Source organism: Onychostoma macrolepis, chromosome 05 (assembly GCF_012432095.1).
Source record: "Onychostoma macrolepis isolate SWU-2019 chromosome 05, ASM1243209v1, whole genome shotgun sequence".
Taxonomy (NCBI): Eukaryota; Metazoa; Chordata; class Actinopteri; order Cypriniformes; family Cyprinidae; genus Onychostoma; species Onychostoma macrolepis.
In genome coordinates, this window is record NC_081159.1 from 34,675,590 (window position 1) to 34,694,625 (window position 19,036).

A 19,036-nucleotide genomic window follows, 5' to 3' on the forward strand; every position below is an offset into this window, starting at 1 on the left:
GCAACAAGGCGGAGGAAGCATTTTGCACTGTGCTTTTTAAAAACCATTCCTAAGTACTGAGTCTCATGTTTTTAGATGCAAAGACGCGTTCTGTGTGAACGAACCCTTAGAATACTGAAATGTTATAAATCTCATAAGGTCACTGATGGATAACAGTAGCTAAATGCAGGTGTTTCTTTTAAGTATGGTGGCTGGAGGTTTATACATTAGAATATAAAGCTACGTTACGCGATAAAAGATGAATGAAGGATTTTAAGTACAACAGTAAAAGAAAAAAACAAAAACATGACATACTTCTCCGTGAGAGACCAGCTCCAAGATTATGACTCAAATCAAAAGGATCTAAAAGAAACACACAAATATTAGTTTTAAAAGTATTGCTTTACATTATGCCTACTTTAATAAAGTATATTATAAAATATGTACAAAATGTTATTTCTTGTTTTTTTCATTCATTTTATCACTCAAAATGATTATGTCATTTTAAAAAAGGTGCAAAATCTGTCACTGGGGTGGTACCTTTTCAAAAGGTACTAATATGCACCCTTCAGGGCTAAACAAGTCTAACAAAAGCGTAGCTTTTGAAAAGGTACTGGCCGATGTTACTGCTGCATATTCTTAGGTTCTTGGTCTGATTTGCTCTTACCCTCAATGGCTAGATGTTTGGAGGTCCACTGCTTCTTGAAGGTGGTGAGAGGCTCTTTTCTGCGGATGCAGATGACAGTCTCCCTGAAGTCAAATGTCTCCGTGTAAAACTGCAGCAGTCCAAACCACAGCTGCCCCACAGACTCCTTGTTCTTTTTGTACTCCGGCCAGTATGTATGCTTAGGAATCAACAACAATACCACACTTATTGGGTATTAAACCAGTTAGACGGTAATATTTTGTAATAATCAGAAATGTTTTCTTGAGCAACAAATCAGCATATTAGAATGATTTCTGAAGGATCATGTGACACTGAAGACTGGAGTAATGATGATGAAAATTCAGCTTTGCATCACAGGAATAAATACATTTGAATACATTCAAACAGAAAACAGTTATTCTTAATTGCAATAATATTTTACAATATTACTGTTTTTACTGTATTTTTAATCAAATGCAGCCTTGTGAACACAAGAGACTTGACTACTGTACTGTACTCTAAAAAACAGCATTCTGTAGGCTTTAAACGCAAATACATGAAAGCTGTAAAAGTTGTAATATTGGATTAGAACTTTGCACAAGTAAAGTTAGTGAGTGATTACACTAGTCTAATATGTAAAGTTTTTATTTGTTACTGTTGTACAAAAGTATAATTTAGGACAATAAAACTGATATAGGAGCCAAACTCAAGTCCAGGTTCACTTGCAGAGTGTGATTTTAAGTTAAACACTTTTTACAATTACAATCAGCTATGCTATTAAAAATAATCTCACTCACCAAGTTCGTCAAATCCTTAAAGAAATGTACATCCCAGCCATCAACAAGGACTACTGGTTTCTGTTCCCCAACATACATCTACAAAAACATATACAAAATCCATTCAGATACAGTCTTGCTATAATATAGTAGGTTAGGATGTACTTAATGCAATATAAAAAATATACACAAAATGACAAATAATAATAATAAGTGTTCCAATTTAACCTGTATTCGTCTTTTTAGGAAATAATGCACAAGCACTTATAAAAATTAAATATATTTGTGTAAGTGTTATAATAGTAAAACATTGTATTTAAATAATTTATTACAAGAAACTGTCATTGAAAAAGTTATCATCATCAAGAAAGACACCTCTTGGAGAACTGGGATAACAGGCGGGCTTCTTTGTTGAAGGAAGTACAGCACCATTAGAGTGTAAGCATATGAAGACAGACTCCCACGTGACGCATCTCCAATATCACACACCTGAAATCACAAACATCACTCTCCACATGATAAATGTGATCAATCTTTTCACCAAAAGCAACTTGCTGGATTCTTTCTAATTCTAGCTTCAAACATGGCGTTTATGTTTACGATCTCTATGACTGAAGCAGTGACGATATGTGAAACGTACTTTCGTGAACACTTTCATGACGTAGCAGAGGATCTTCACCCGCATGTCAATTGCAGCATATGATGCCAGTAACTCAGTGTTGTGCAAAGCCTGAGGAAATAAAAGAGAAAAATCCTGGTTGCTCTTTATTTTACAATATGTGCACCTACAGTGTACTTGCATGGATTTAAAGTGAGGATTAGGGTTAGTACCTTGTTTTTATAGTAAGCACCCAAACAAAGCACTGTGATATGCAATACTTACCACTATATTTTTCATTTACATTATAAAAATAAATACAATATACATACAAATTAAATGATAAAAATTACATATTAAAAAAAATAAATTAAAAAATTAAAATAAATAAATAAATTTACAACAGAAAGACCAGGAGAATAGGTGAGTAGAGTAACTGCACAAAATTCTGTAATTTATCTCAAATAACTGCACCTAAAGTTTGTGATCATATATACATTTTAACAACAAGTCACCAAATTATCTTTGAAACAAGACAGTATTTTTACATATTTGCTATTTTAAAAAATGTATTTAATGGTGTCTTTTTACTATGAATGAAAGCCACTATAACTGATACAAATACTGATGCCTCGATTAAATAGATTTTTGGGGATATAAAGTTTTTTTGCCAGCCCTACTTTGTGCTAGTTAGAAGTAACAATCTTAAAGTGAGTCTGAAGTCATCCTGACCTACTGTATGCATAAATACTTGATTTGACTTGATTGATGAACAGACATTCACTTCTGACTCTTTGCGATACGTTCAAGTTAAATATCAGAACCAGATTGAGAGTAACAAAAAAACACAAACTAAATATATCTGAAAGACAAAAACCAACCCCTTAAACATAATTATAATAAATACATATAATATTGTCTAAATGACTTTTACTGAACTATAAAGTCTCTAATAACTGTACTGAATTAACAGGCATGAAATTAACAAATGTGGTGCGTGTGGAAAATGTATCTTCTGAGAGCAGAAGTGGGCAGTAACTGGCACTAATAAAGGAATTTATTTCAGCATACAGGCACATTTCAAGAGCTAAATAATGAATTATGAAATAATAAAAAAAAGTTATTTATTTACATTTTAAAAATTGAGCTTTAGATGCTGCAAAACAAATGTCCGAACAAATTAAAATCTGTAATAAAAAAAAAAAACGAAGGGGCATTAAGAAACCCAAACAAGCATAGCACTTGTCCAATGCTGAAATACTAAAGTTTAAACTTTTGCAATAAGAAAGGAACTAAGTCCTACTCTCGTCATAGTACTTTAAACAACTGCAATACTCAGTGTCCTGAACTTCCATTAAATAATGTTGTGTCAGGTTTATTCTCTCACCAGTGTATTGTACAAGCTTATATCTCCCTCAAGTCCAGTTTTGGTGTGGTAAAACTTCACAATTGGGACTTTTGCAGTAGTAATAGGTAGGATGTTTCTCAGGCCTAAAATGAATGGATAAATAGACATGGCAGAGGTAGAGAGAGATGGGGTGTAAAACAAAACCACCGATTTATTTTAACAACACACATTTAAAGTGAATGGAGGTTGCCTGAAGCAGACGGGCTCTTTGTCATTTCATCAACCATTAACAACATTAGAGGTACAGAGAGGGGAATATAAAGAAACAATATAGTCTTTCCCTTCCTGAAAATGTCAAAACTCCATAATAATGCAAAATGTGATTCAAGAACACTGAATGAAATGAGCACCTGCCCTCTACAGTAAATGTAAACAACAAGCAATTTCAGAATTACACTCAAAAACTAAAACGGAGACCTTACCGTGGTGTTTTCGCAGTGCTTTAGTCAAACTCTCAATAACAGCCATGGAGTCCAAACCCTGTGAGAGGAACCAGAAACAGAAACTCAATCAATTAAAAATAGGGGTGCAAACACGGTCTAAAAAGTGCCTAAATAAACATATACAATTTTTCAGGATTATTTATTCATAAATTTTATAAAATATTAGTAATAAAAATTAATTTCCACTTTTGCCTACTTTTCTTTAAACAAACAGCAAAAAGGTTACAGTGGGTTACAGTAAGACACTTTCAATGGAAATGAATGGGGATGATCCTTAAATGTTAAAATACTCATTGTTTTAATAGTTTAGTCACACAATGTGTGTTAACGTGAAAAATATTTCTGTATAAAGTTACTTTTTACAGTAAAACTTTGTTGCCATAATGCAACACCGTAATAGCTGTAAAAACAATGACATAATGACAGCACATACAGAACAGGTTTAACTATTTCAACACTATTCAGACTCACTGTAATGAACACTTTTTGTCTGTGTGTCATGAAGACCTCGTACTGTACAATTGAAGGAATAAGTCACGGTACCTCTGCTGTGTCCTGGCCTTCTAGGGTCATACAGATGTCCAAGTCACTCTGTTTAAAACCAAACCCATTTTTGGATGAACCAAACAAAACCAACTTGGCTCCTGTTTAAAAAATACACATTAACAAATAAGCATCTGTACTGTCCTTCTATGACATACAAAATAACTTTGAATCGTTTTGAAGCTCTAATATAAATATTATATATATATATATATATATATATATATATATATATATATATATATATATATATATATATATATATATATATATATATATATATATATATATATATATTTGTACTTGTATATAATTTATATTATATATAAATATTTTATATATAAATCTAACAAATTTTTCCTTAATACATGTATGTGTTTATATATACATAACAAATATACACAGTACACACATGTATGGTAGGTAAACATAAACTCTTATTTTGAATGTGATTAATTGCGATTAATCGTTTTGAAGCGTATTTGAATAATATATATATTTTTTTTTTTTATTTTATTTTTTTTTAATATACATAAATGTGTGTATTTATATATACATAATAAATATACACAGTACACACACATACAGTATGTAAACAAACTTTTATTTTGAATGTGATTAATCGCGGTGCAGCCCTAATATATATTATATAATTTATTTTTAATATTCGATGGTTAAAGAGTGAGTAGAATAATAAGGTCACCTCATTTCATCTAGATTTGAAAATGTTTATTACTGCAGCTTATTATAGAGCTGATTGTTTAAAGCTTCAAATTTACACAAAGCATCATGGGGTGTAGGGAAAAGTTGGATAAAACTGAAATATGATACAATACTGTAATAAATGAAGATTCACAATAGACATAACTATAATATACAGATATGATATTTACAGATGTACAGTTATGAGATTTGTGCAGCATTATCCCTCGACATTGTGTCATGCAGCAATGTAGTATGTAGACATAAGAAATATGTCAGTGTATGACAACACCAAGTGAAATTCTTGGTAACACTATTTTAGTAAGCCTTTATGTATAATGCATTATAAAAGTAGTTTTGATGCATTCATTTTGTCTTGTAATGCACCTGATAATGCATTATATGATCTCATGAATACTTCTAACCACAAATATAATACATTATAAGACTCATCTATTCATTGTTACACCTTTAGAAAGTACAGTATAATGCATTAAACGCATGACAAACAAACCTTATATAATAAAATATAATAAATATAATGCATTTTAACTTTGGTTACACTTATTTATGAAAAGGTATAATGCATTACAACATACATTATGTATAATGCAAAATAAAGGTATTCATAAAGTAAAGCGTTACCAATTTTTTTTTTTTTTTTTAGATACGTAGGTTTTAAACAATTAGACGAAGACGCATTACCTGGCACTTGACATCTCAGGAAATTCTCAAAATCTTGTAAAATATGTTCTCTGACTTTCACCTCCACATCATCTGGCGCAAAGTCACCTAAAGGAATGCAACCATTGTTATGAATCACTGAAACTATATGCAAAAAAAATAGTGCAAGCAAGATTTCAACATTTGTTAAACAGCAATTAAAAATCTAGATGTATGTACTAATGTCAAATATACATGGATCAATTCATATTTATTTGTATGTCACTTTTCATAATAGGGTTCTACAATTATGGTTAAACGGTTAATCATGATTATATTTTCCAAAATATAATCATTATTATTAAATCACAAATATTGTCATTTTAATTTTTTTTAACATTTCATCAGAATTATTAAGAAATAAAGAGAACATCAAGTCATATGGTTAACTCGCCGATTCAGTCACAGCCAACAGCACAAACAACTGTGTGAAAGAAAACAGCTGGCTGTATCTAATCAAGGAACAAAGGACAACGAGATCCTTACGATCCCAAACACAGAAACGTCTTGCTGTTCCTCGGTCTAAGTTGAAATCTAGAGGGGATCGTGCATTTGCGGTCACCGCACCTAAATTATGGAACAGCTTGCCGTTTTATATTAGGGACGTACCGACACTCGGTCAGTTTAAGAGCCATTTAAAAACATACCTTTTTATGATAGCGTTCGATCTAAGATAAGTGCGAAGGTTGCTAGTGTCATATATGGTTCTTCTGATCTTATTTAAAATGTATTATGAATGTTTTTTAAGGTCTCTGCTATATTATTCATTTAGATGGATATGATCCCTTTTAAATGTTGTCTCCTGCTCATTGTGTTACTGTTTGTACAGCACTATGGTCAACGTTGTTGTTTTATTCAGTGCTTTAGAAATAAACTTGAACTTATTACACTTTTATTTGAGCAGAATATCTCAACGGAGATCGCTAAACTTCTTATTACAGGTTTGCCGGTGTTTTCTGCTCTTTTTCCATAGTGTGGAGAGAGCGTGTGCATGGTTGTCAAGTTGGCAAAACACTGGGCAGAAAATGTATCCATTTAAGAAAAATGTTTTCTTATTAAATAAATAACCCCCTCTGGAGATGCGTTTCATATTGAGAGAATAATTTTTTTAAATCATTTCATATCAATATTCTTTTTTTGTTGTTGTTGGCACCGATAGCCTTGTGGGCAGCGCGCCAACATATAGCGCTACAGGCATCCCGAGTTCGAGTCCCGGCTCGTGGACCTTTCCTGATCCAGCCCCCCTCTCTCTCTCCCACTTTGCTTCCTGTCACTGTTATACTGTCCTATAAAAAAAAATTAAGGCAAAAACGCAAAAAATAAATCTTTAAAAAAAAATAAATTACTATCATACTTCATGCAATACGGAATCAAAATATTTATTTCTAAAGCTACTTCTCATCTAACACATAAATGACATAAAATACTGTTTTTGGGGGTAATTTCTCAGCCAAAATTATTATTTTTATTTATTTGTAATTAATTGCATTAATTAATCAGCACATCACATAATTGATGAGATTTAATATTTAAATGCTTGGCAACCCTTATTACAATATAATAAATGTGTCTGCATAAACCCATAATATTCTTCATCCTCTGGTTTAGTTCTCAAAAATAACAACATCAAAAAAATAGAAATGTCTTGAAGATAATGTTTGAAATATTGACCTGTACTTACAGTAGCATTGCTCACAGACTTCATTGAGGAGCTTGATGAAGTCTAGAGTCATGTGTGGAAGGGGTTTCAGCTCCACTCGTTTGAAGTCCTCGGGACAGTCCTGTTTCAAATGTCCATCACTCTTACAAAGGCTGCATATCAGAACAGGGGGCTAATAAAGAAAACGAAGGTTAGTCTGTAACTATCACCCACATTAAACAAAATAAGACAGAAGAAGTGCTGTAATTGTCAGTGCAGGAAGTTATTAAGCGTCAAAATTATTAAAGTTTAAAAATGTCAGCAGAAATATTTAATGTACTTACTCAACAATTGTTTGACAGCTAAATGCCTGACATCAATGACAAACCTTTTTTTTTTTTACACTAATTACAGGTAGGGGTGTGCGATATTTGATAACGGTTGATAATGATAATTAAATGATATTTTGCTGACTTTTTTTGTGCTGGTACTTTGGCTGGTTTAGGCCTGCCAATGGATAAATGAATGATTCACTGAATCATTCAATCAAATGATTCATTCAAAATAGCTGAATCATTTAGAAAGTAAGCAATCAACTGGATGCGTCCAAAATTGCATACTCTCTTGAGTAGGTACTTATCTGAATAAGTAATTACTTTGCAACTGCAAAAAGAGTACATTCTCTACAAGCGTGCCACACAAAACATTTTGCTGGCCCCCCTGGTGGCTGGCTGCAGTATAGGTTATAAACCCCACCCTCTTCATGTAAAGTTGTAAACGAATGGGACCGGAGTCAAACTTAAATCTCTTTTTCCCAAAGACAGTTTCCATCACTTTATGTAGGGGTGGGTGATATGGCAAAAATATAATATCACGATATTTTTAAGAAAAATCACGATTCACGATTTTATCACGATTCTTTGTCATGTTGGTTTTACTATTTTGCAAGTTGTCTGAGCATTACAGCCAAACTAATTTCCCTATTATAAAGACAAAACCTTTCAAGATAACAAAAATATTAAAAAAGAATGGTGGGTATTTAGGCCAAAGTGGGCGAAGATAAAAATCTTTGTCATTATTTTATCTTTGTTATTAAAAAATTAGTACAAAGCTACACATTACAAATACACATACTATACAAATACAAATAAAACACTGTTTTATTTTCAGGTACAATAGGTGTATTTAGCAGGAGCATTCGAGAAATTGAATCAACAAATATAAAAATAAAACACTATATAGATTGATTCCTATTAAATCAACTGTATTAACGTTTTTCAGTCAAGAGTAGTGAGTGATTTTTCTCTTTGTGTTTTGGTGTTTTATTAACACTGAAGGAATAATTAACCCCAAAATAAAAAGTGTTTTATATTTATACCATCATTTACTCACTCAAAAGTTTCTTTAAACCTGAATGAGTTTCTTCTGCTAAACATAAATGCTGTTTTGAGGAACGTGGAAAACCAAACAGTTGCTGGTCCCCAGTGACTTATTCCATAATTTTTTTTTTTTTCCTTCTATCAAAAGTCAATGTGGACCAGATACTATTTGGTTACCCACATTCTTCAAAATATCTTCTTTTGTGTTCAGCACAAGAAAGAAATTAATACAGGTTTGGGACAACATGCGAGTTAGTAAATAATGACAGAAATTTAATTTTAAGGTGAACTATCCCTTTAATGACAGTCGGCAGCATGTTCAGTACTGCCCCTTTAAGACATGCACGCATCTAATATACAGAGGCACGCATCCGTTTTCTCTCAGCTGTTTACTTACTCATTTTAGACATAAGCAACGGAGTCTATACATAAACCTTGTGTGTTTTGACAGTATTAGTGCACAAGATAACTTAGTTCAGTAATCAGGCGCTTTTTGACAGGCTTTAGCACTCGTGCTTCGGGTGTACGGGCTCAGAAAAAGCGCACGTCAGACCGACGCATGAATAAAACGTTTAACCGGCAAGACTTTAAAGCAGATCCGAATAATGTACAGTATATTGAGACGGAGGAATAAGAACTGCAGCTGACAGAATGTGCGCTGTAGCACGATACTACGATATTTCTTCAAAAACAGATCGTGGAGACATTTTTATCGTCCACGATCAAAAATCGTCATATCGCACACCCCTAACTTTATGTAATTCTTATAACACTGGTGTATGTTCAAATGTTCATTTCTAATAATTTTTGTTTTAGCTAGTTATTTGACGATATAAACATGGTGTGATGTCATGATTGTGAGCTTGCGATTGGTTCTGTGGGCGTTTGGGCGGGACTTTGATACCGCAGACCCACCTCACTATCACTACTGCGCAGACTGACAGTGCCCATACTGGGATGTTTTAGCCTCACTTTTCTATAGTGGAAGGAAGTGCGTCGCCCATTTTTATTTTATTTTTTAAACAGTCTATGGTTTTTACACATACATACATATATATATAATATATCAGATGAGATCAAAATAATTTGTTCAAAATCAGATTCATTCAGGAATTAAACACTACAGTGTTGCCATGAGACACACAAATGTTCTGCTCCAGGTTTGTTTGTAACTATTTTTGTTTTGGTTATTTTACTTTTTTTTTTTTGCAAATTGAATGACATACACCATGTCAGCTCGTACATCATTAAAACAACAATTGTGATATCGCACACCCCTACAGTCATAGCCAAAAATATCAGCACCCTTGGTAAATATGATCAAAGGCGGCTGTGAAAATTAATCTTCATTGTTAATCCTTTTGATCTTTTATTTAAAAAAAATTCACAAAAATCTAACCTTTCATTGGATAATAAGAATTTAAAATGGGGGGGAAATATCATTATGAAATAAATGTTTTTCTCTAATACACATTGGTCACAATTAACAGCACCCTTTTATTCAATACTTTTTGAAACCTCCATTTGCCAGTTTAACAGCTCTAAATTTTCTCCTATAATGCCTGATGAGGTTAGAAAACACCTGACAAGAGATCAGAGACCATTCCTTCATCCAGAATCACTCCAGACCCTTTAGATTCCCAGCTCCATGTTGGTGCTTCTTCTCTTCAGTTCACTCATTTTCTATAGGGTTCAGGTCAGAGGACTGGAATGGCCAGCACAAGCTTGGTTTTGTGCTCAGTGACCTATTTTTGTGTTGTTTTTGAGGTTTGTGTTTGGACTATTGTACGGTTGGAAGATCCAAACATGGCCCATTATAAGATTTCTAACAGAGTCGGTCACTTATTGATTTTTTTAATCTGTTGGTATTTGATAGAATCCATGATGCCATGTGTCTAAACAAGATGTCCGGGACCTCCAGCAGAAATATAGGCCCACAACATCAAAAATACAGCAGTATATTTCATTGTACACATGGGGTACTTTTTATCCCTGTGTTCACCAAACCCATCTTGAGTGTTTGCTGCTGAAAAGCTCATTTTTAGTTTCATCTGACCATAGAAGCCAGTCCCATTTGAAGTTCCAGTCGTGTCTGATAACTGAATATGCTGGAGTTTGTTTTTGGATGAGCGAGGAGAATTTTTCTTGAAACCCTCCCAAACAACATGTGGTGATGTAGGTGCTGTTTGACAATTTCTTGTCAGAAAGGTTTTCTGACCCTGAGACCCAACTATTTTCTGAAATTCTCCAGCTGTGGTCCTTGGAGAGTCTTTAGCCACTCAAACTCTCCTTCTCACCGTGCATTAGGACGATATAGACACACGTCCTCTTCCAGGCAGTCTCGTAACATTTTATGTTGATTGGAAATTCTTAATTATTGCCCTGATGGTGGAAATGGGAATTTTCACTGCTCTAGCTCTTTTCTTCACTAATTTGTGAAGCTCAATTATCTTTTGCTGCACATCAGAAATATATTCTTTGTTTTTTCTCATTGTGATGGATGATTAAGGGAATTTGGGCTTTGTTTTCCCTCCTATTTATATTTCTGTGAAACAGGAAGCCATGGCTGGATAATTTCATGTTCAGAATCACCCTGCAGTGCTCAAAATTGTGAATATGAATGGGAATATACTTCAGAGATATTTTACTCATAAGAATTTCTAGGGGTGCCAATAATTGTGTCCAACGTGTATTTGAGAAAAACATTTATTTCATAATGATATTTCCCCCCCATTTTAAATTCTTATTATCCAATGAAAGGTTAGATTTGTGTGAATTTTTTAAATAAAAGATCAAAAGGATTAACACTGCAGATTAATTTTCACAGCCTTCTTTGATCATATTTACCAAGGGTGCCGATATTTTTGGCCATGACTGTAATTACGTGATTTAATGGATTCACATAGCAAACTGACACTCAGTAGCCATGCATGTAAAAAAAAAAAAAGGATGAATGTTTACCTTGCCATTACTGAAAAAGCGCTTGCTGAAGACATACTGAAAGCCTTCAGGGCCTGCCTGAGCTCCAATGGGAGATTCAGATTTGGTAAACTCAGCTTTGGGTTTGGCTGGGATAGACGCTGCTTCCTCTGGATCGGCCACATCAGACCCTATATCGTCACTCATTTCCCGCTCGAACGGGAAGATCTCATCGCCGGAATGTTCACATCCAGATCCATCAAGCTCTATGTCATCTTCATCTTCCTCTTCTTCACCCTATAAATTATAGAAAGGTATAGAAATTCTACATTGATTTAAAGAAAACTGTGCTGGTATCGAATCAGATCGGTATCGGCAGATACTCCGAATTTTTGGTATCGTATCGGTTCTGAAAAAAGGTATTGTTGCATCCCTAATAATAACAATCAATCCATTCACTCCGATCACACACCTCAGTCTCCATGTCAGAGTCAGCTTCTTCCTCCTCATCCTGCTCCAGCTCAATCATGCAGTCCGAGTCCTCCAGCTCTTCTGCACTATGCGGACTGGATCTCACATCTGGCACTTTTGTGCTTCTTTTCACCGAATCAACGTGATTCACAGCATTCACAGATTTGTCAGTTCGACTGTTTGAGCTGACTTTCCCTGCTGTGCTTTTTGAAGGAGAAGCAAAGTACTTGTAAGTTGTTTTGAGGCAATGCAACATATAGTCAAACATCATCTGACTATTCAACGTCCGAGCCACGTTCCTCCGAACGGCGAAAGGATCTGAGAAGAAAACAAGGATGAATATTGATGCGTTTCATATCTAGGAAGTGTATTAAAAAAATATCACATGATGTCTTGCATACCTTCTATTGCAATCCTCTTTTTGGGCCAGTCTTTCTGATCACGCCACAGGTCACCGTTTGTGCGCACGCTAATGACTTTCTCAGGTATTTGAAATTCCAGTGAATAATATCGTAGTAACTCAACCCAAAGCTTCCCTAGCTGTACAGGAGGACTACGGCCTTTGAAAACCAGTGGACACTATTTAAAATAAAAATAAAATCAGGTCTATGAACCAACATGTACAAATTTTGCAGTAATTTTGTTTACTTTCTTTTGGCTTGACCTCAAAGTTGTCTTCAAATTAAAGCCTGTGATATACAGATCAGGAATAAGTGGGAAGATACTCACCTTTCCCTTCTTGACAGCTTTGTCTCCATCTTGAGAGGAATCATTTGAGGTTTGATCATGGACCCAAAGCACATGTCCTTTCTCAACTCCAATTAAGGAGAAACTCTTCAGTTTACTCATGGGCAAAACCTAAAACAGAACACAACATCAGTCTCTATATCTTACTGTAGGCCGCTTCAAAGATCAAACGAATTAAACTCCCTCACAATGAAAACCAGTTCTTACAGGAATTTGCACAATAAACGTTGAAAACAAGGTTTCTATTAAGTTTCTAATTTAAATGTAAATTTAAAGTGAAACTTTACCCAACAGTTGACATTTTTTTCTCGAGTAGGACAGTAAAGAAGATTTTTAGCTGAAACCGTGGAACTTGGCAATGGCTACAGGTTTTTGAATATAAAAAAAACATATCAGAGAACACAAAATTAATACCCATGGCTCTTGATGAAACATTGAGGCCTTATGAAGTGAAATAATTGGTCTGTGCAAGAAACCGAACATGATTTACAACATTATTAACTGTAATCCAGAACCTCAGGCAAACCAGTAAATCCGATTGTTTTCCATGAACTGGTTCTTTCGGACAGTTTGTTTCAATGAAATGGATCAATTCACCAGTTCATTTATTTAATCACGCAAAGACATAACATATACGCTATTATATTCTTAAAGCGCCTGTCTAAAGCATATGAAGTGAATAAACTTGTCTTTTTAAGCTCACCTTTTTATGTAAGCAACGAGAAACCATAAAAACCTTAATTTCACGCATGCGCATATCAGCGGCTCATCGGTCTTCGGTCCGAGTCAAACTGTTTTCTCAGTTCAGTGACTGTTGGAGGAACTGGAGCGCTGAATGAGTTCATTCATCATAGGAACAGATACGCCGTTTTTGGCTCATTTCTAGTCGGAGTGACTGTCAGGTGTCTGAAAGTGTGGTTTGATTGAGTAACTTGTAGCTCTGTGTTGTTCGAGCCGTAAACTGCTTCAGACGATTCAGTCCAATTTGGAAAAAGAACCAGTTCAAAAGAATTCGTTTTCGATTAGTTCGCAAACCAGACGTCACTCCAGAACTTGTGCCTGAGGCTCTGGATTACAGGTAATAATGTTGTAAATAATATTTAGTATCTTGTACAGACTGATCATTTCACTTCATCAGACCTGCGCATACCGTCAGGAGCCACAAGTATTAATTTTGTGTTCCATTTTATGCTTTTTTTAATTCTCAAAAAAACGAGCAGCCGCTGATTTGCATTTTATGAATAAACAAGGACCACAGTTTCAGCTAAAAATCTTCTTTACCGTTCTACAAAAAAAGTCACCTACTTTCTGGATGGTTTGAGGGTGAGTAAATTAACCACAAATTTTCATTTCTGAGTGATATATCCCTTTAAGTTTTGTGTCTCATGGGTGATCTCTTCATGGAAGTAAATGCTATACTGTTTATTACATAGCTCTCTGAAATACTTGCATTTGGTTCCTGATCACTGTGTTGGGTTTTATTTTGCAATAATGATCGGCTGTCTGCAAATTGTCTCATTTTACCACTTCATAAGGTTCCAGTTGCAATAATCAGGCATTGGTCCTATAAACTTTTATCAGTTGATGTATTAATGCTGAAATCACACACACCACAGATTCTAGGTATGAAGGTAAGATGGGTTCTTTGCGTCGTTGAAGGAAGCTGATGACCATGAGGGCAAAGCAGTAGGATGGAAGTCCACCTTCTTCCATCTGGTCCACACAACAAACCTAATTCACATGCACAAAAAAAACATCACATGTTAAATCATTATTTTTTTTATTTTTGTATTTAAAACACGAATTTTAACATGAAAGTTAAAAAACCAAAAAAAAAAACAAAGAAACCCTAAAGAGACACTATTTTTTAACCTAAAAACTATCTATTGAAAATAATGGAAGTGTACATGCCAGTCTCACCTTAGCCCAGTATCTAAAGCATATGACCAGCGGAGCAAGTTGTGGTTCTAGATTCACCAGCTCAGACAAATATGCTGTTGTCAAGCATGCACTTTCATTGCCTGCACTGACTTTGCAGATCAGACCACTTTAGAGATACAAAAAAAAAAAAAGAGTAAATAAATAAAACCGCATACAATTTTTCACTACAGTCAAACAATTTGGTCTCTTTTGCTCAGCAAGGCTGCATTACTTAAAACTTCATACTTAAAAATACAGTAAAAACAGTAATATTGTGAAATATTACAATTTAAAATAATTGTTTCAATATATTTAATAATGCATTATTCATGTGATGTTATTATCCATGTTGAAATCACTTATGCTGATTCATATTTTTGTGGAAACCATGATTAAAAACAATTTTCTCAGGATTCTTTGATGAATTGATAATTTCTTTAAAATAGAAATCTTTTGCAACATTATAAATGTCTTCTTCCTTGCAGAGTAAAAGTAAAAAAAATATCTATAAAAATATCTTACTGACCCCAAACATTTACATGGTTAAGTATACACACATTAAGAAGCTTCATACATAAACTTTGTAAATGAGCAATAAGCAAGGAAACAGACCTAGATTTCTCTTTGCACACAACTACAGGCATCCTCCTATAGAAGTCACCCTCGACATTGACAAAAAGAGCTGCAAAAAAAGGAAATTGTTAAATATTCTATATTGATGGTGCTTTATTCTGAATACTTAAAAAGTATACATTTATGAAATTACAATCATATTGCTTATCAGCTATAGCAAAAAAAGTATCAGTGTGTAACTGATACCTATACCCTGCTCTTTTTTTCACCATAGCCAATTTAAACACTGTTCCTTACTAATGTATTTCTGCAGTCTATGCTTTTTACACTTTACAATTGTCCATTGTTTCACTGCTTTTCACTTTTAAACTTACCACTTTCAGAGAGATGCTCTTGAGCCACGAGCAGAACATCAGGATGCTGGAACTGATGAGAAATGTTTAGAAAACACTTGACAAAACACAATTGACCAAACTTCAAAATTGTGCATTTTTGTAAAACGTGATCAAATAGCTCTCAAAAACTGTAGACCATTTTGGGGGTTGAGAAAGGAATCTAATTAAAGGATCTCAAACACATACAGTGGGTAAAAAGTATTTGACACGTTACCATTTTTCTCATTAAATATATTTCTAAAGGGGCGGTTGACATGAGATTTTCACCAGATGTCGGTAACAACCCAAGTAATCCATACATACAAAGAAAACAATACAAACAAGTTCAGAAATGATGTGTAATAAAATGGAATGACACAGGGGAAAGTATTGAACACGCTTACTGAAATTGATTTAATACTTTGTACAAAAGCCTTTGTTGGTAATGACAGCTTCAAGACGCCTCCTGAGGAAGAAACTAGTCGTATGCATTGCTCAGGTGTGATTTTGGCCCATTCTTCCACACAAACAGTCTTCAAATCTTGAAGGTTCCGTGGGCCTCTTCTATGAACTCTGATCTTTAGTTCTTTCCATAAATTTTCTATTGGATTCAAGTCAGGTGATTGGCTGGCCATTCTGGCAGCTTCACTTTCTTTCTCTGAAACCAATTGAGAGTTTCCTTGGCTGTGTGTTTGGGATCATTGTCTCGCTGAAATGTCCACCCTTGTTTCATCTTCATCACGGCAGCAGATTTTTATCAAGAATGTCACAGTACATTTTTCCATTCATCCTTCCTTCAACTATATGAATTTTGCCAGTGCTACACCATGATGTTTTGGGGTGATGTGCAGTGGCATTTGACCTCCAAACATGGTGTGTATTATGGCTAGGGTTGCAAAGGGGCGGAACATTTCCGGTACATTTCCGGAGGTTTTCCAGAAACTTTCCATGGGAACTACGTCTGGGGAACTTTGGAAATATTCCAAATTTGAAACTTACCAGGAAATTATGGGAATTAATTGGAAATTTATAAAACTGAATCATATACAAACATAAATATATATATATATATTTTTTTGATCATAGGCTCACTTGCATGCAAACTAATACAAATTTTAAAAATGACATTTTTGGGGGGGAATCTGTGATGCTTTTTTCAGGATTTATTGATGAATAAAAACTTATGAACAGTTTATATATTTTATATATATTTTAAAACAGTTTTATATTTTCTAACAATATAAGTCTTTGCTACTACTTTTTTAAAATTAATTTAACACATCCTGGTTGAATAAAAGTATTAATTTATTTCAAAAAAAGAGAAAAGATACTGACCCCAAACTTTTGAATGGTAGTGTATTGTTAAAAAAGGATTTCTATTTTAAATAAATGTGTGTTGTTGTTTTTTTTAACTCTTTATTCATCAAGGAATCCTGAAAAAAGAATCACAGGTAGTAATAATAATAATAATAAAAAATATTAAGCAGCACAACTGTTTCCAAAATTGATAACAAATAATGGAAAATGGAGGGGAATCCCCCTCTTAGGTGACTAGAGAGGATTGTGTGTGGGGGGAGGGTCATTTTTAGACTTTTGTTTTATTATTATCTCACCTAAATGTTTGTTCGATCAGTGTATTTGTTTTTACTATGGTATAGCCTAATTTAGTTGCACAGTATATTACACACAGCACAAGGAAGTTTTAAACATTTTTTGTAATATTCATGTAATTTATATGAATACTTGCCAAGATGGACATTTTGATATTTTGTGTGCAGGATTTAAGAAATGATCTGTGCATGTAATGGTAGATAAGCACAATGCATGTAAGGGGCGTGGCCTCGATAGCCCTGCAGTAAGCAGTGTGCTGTGTGCGATTGAGCAATGTGTAGAGTAGAAATTAAACTGAAATTGCATTAAATCTGGTTGTTTTAACCAAGATTATGCTGCAAGTTTTTGTTCTCAACCACATTTAAGTTCCCAGTTCCTGCAATTTAGCAAATTTCCAGTTTATTTACATTAATTCCCGTTAATTCCCATATATTCCCGTTAATTCCCATGGAAAGTTTCCAGTTATGGCATCCAAAGAGTACAATTAGTGTCTCATCTGACCAGACTATATTCTGCCAGTATTTCATAGGCTTGACTAAATGTTGTGCAGCAACACTTTAAATGACCTTCAACATGCTTTTTCTTTAGCAACAGAGCCTTGCGTGGTGAGCGTGCATAAAGGCCACGGCGGTCGAGTGCATTACTTATTGTTTTCTTTGAAACAATTATACATGCTAATTCCAGGTCTTTCTGAAGCAGTCCCACAAGTGATCCTTGGCTCTTGGACAACTCTTCTGAAAATTATTTTTACAGAAATCTTGCGAGGAGCACCTGGTCGTGGCCGGTTTATGGTGAAATTATGTTCTTTCCACTTCTGGATTATGGCCCCAGCAGTGCTCACTGGAACATTCAGAAGTATAGAAATCCTTCTGTAACCAATGCATCAGTATGTTTTGCAACAATAAAGTTGCGAAGGTCTTGAGAGAGCTTTTTGCTTTTACCCATCATGAAATGTTTCTTCTGTGTCACGTTGGTCATGAGACACCTTTTTATAGGCCATCAGTTGGGACTGAACCAACTAATATTAATTTCCACTGATAAGGGGCAGGATTGCTTTCTAATTACTGCTAGATTTCAGCTGGTGTCTTGGCTTTCCATGCCTTTTTGCACCTCCCTTTCTTCACGTGTTCAATACTTTTTCCCTGTGTCATTCCACTTTATTACACAGACTGTGTAATGCCTATAATAACTGAAAAGTCTAAAGTTCACTTCATGCTAGGTTGAATCAAGTTGTTGTGGCACTGCAAGTCTTGCTAGAATTTCATAATGCAGACACAAATGTTTAAAAAATAAGTAAACAACAATTAGATGAGTATTGGTTTGAGGACGCCTAGACTGAAAGTTTGATAGATTAGATCAGGGATAGGCAACGTCAGTCCTGAAGTGCCGCTGTCCTACAGAGTTTAGCTCCAACCCTAATCAAACACACCTGAACCAGCTAGTCAAGGTCTTACTAGGTACTTGACATTTCCAGACTGGTTTGTTGAGGCAAGTTGGAGCTAAACTGTGCAGGACACCGGCCCTCCAGGATCAAGTTTGGTGACCCATGTTTAACATGGTTGTTAACATGTTGCTTGCATGTTTT

At 34.5% G+C, this 19,036-nt stretch overlaps 1 protein-coding gene across 2 annotated transcripts in view; it reads right to left on the reverse strand.

The window, feature by feature from the left end:
• Positions 1 to 19,036, reverse strand: part of tut7 (terminal uridylyl transferase 7) — a 28,992-nt gene that overhangs the window by 4,037 nt on the left and 5,919 nt on the right. For both annotated transcript variants that reach the window (XM_058776556.1, XM_058776555.1), the window contains exons 8-25: positions 15,841 to 15,892; positions 15,506 to 15,575; positions 14,894 to 15,020; positions 14,585 to 14,704; positions 12,956 to 13,084; positions 12,628 to 12,805; positions 12,228 to 12,544; positions 11,798 to 12,052; positions 7,500 to 7,650; positions 5,801 to 5,887; positions 4,394 to 4,494; positions 3,830 to 3,887; positions 3,387 to 3,490; positions 2,042 to 2,131; positions 1,777 to 1,890; positions 1,423 to 1,500; positions 647 to 824; positions 295 to 342 (exon numbers count right to left, since the gene is read on the reverse strand). In XM_058776556.1, the coding sequence (XP_058632539.1) occupies positions 295 to 342; positions 647 to 824; positions 1,423 to 1,500; positions 1,777 to 1,890; positions 2,042 to 2,131; positions 3,387 to 3,490; positions 3,830 to 3,887; positions 4,394 to 4,494; positions 5,801 to 5,887; positions 7,500 to 7,650; positions 11,798 to 12,052; positions 12,228 to 12,544; positions 12,628 to 12,805; positions 12,956 to 13,084; positions 14,585 to 14,704; positions 14,894 to 15,020; positions 15,506 to 15,575; positions 15,841 to 15,892 (2,257 nt within the window). The remainder of the gene's footprint in view (positions 1 to 294; positions 343 to 646; positions 825 to 1,422; positions 1,501 to 1,776; positions 1,891 to 2,041; positions 2,132 to 3,386; positions 3,491 to 3,829; positions 3,888 to 4,393; positions 4,495 to 5,800; positions 5,888 to 7,499; positions 7,651 to 11,797; positions 12,053 to 12,227; positions 12,545 to 12,627; positions 12,806 to 12,955; positions 13,085 to 14,584; positions 14,705 to 14,893; positions 15,021 to 15,505; positions 15,576 to 15,840; positions 15,893 to 19,036) is intronic.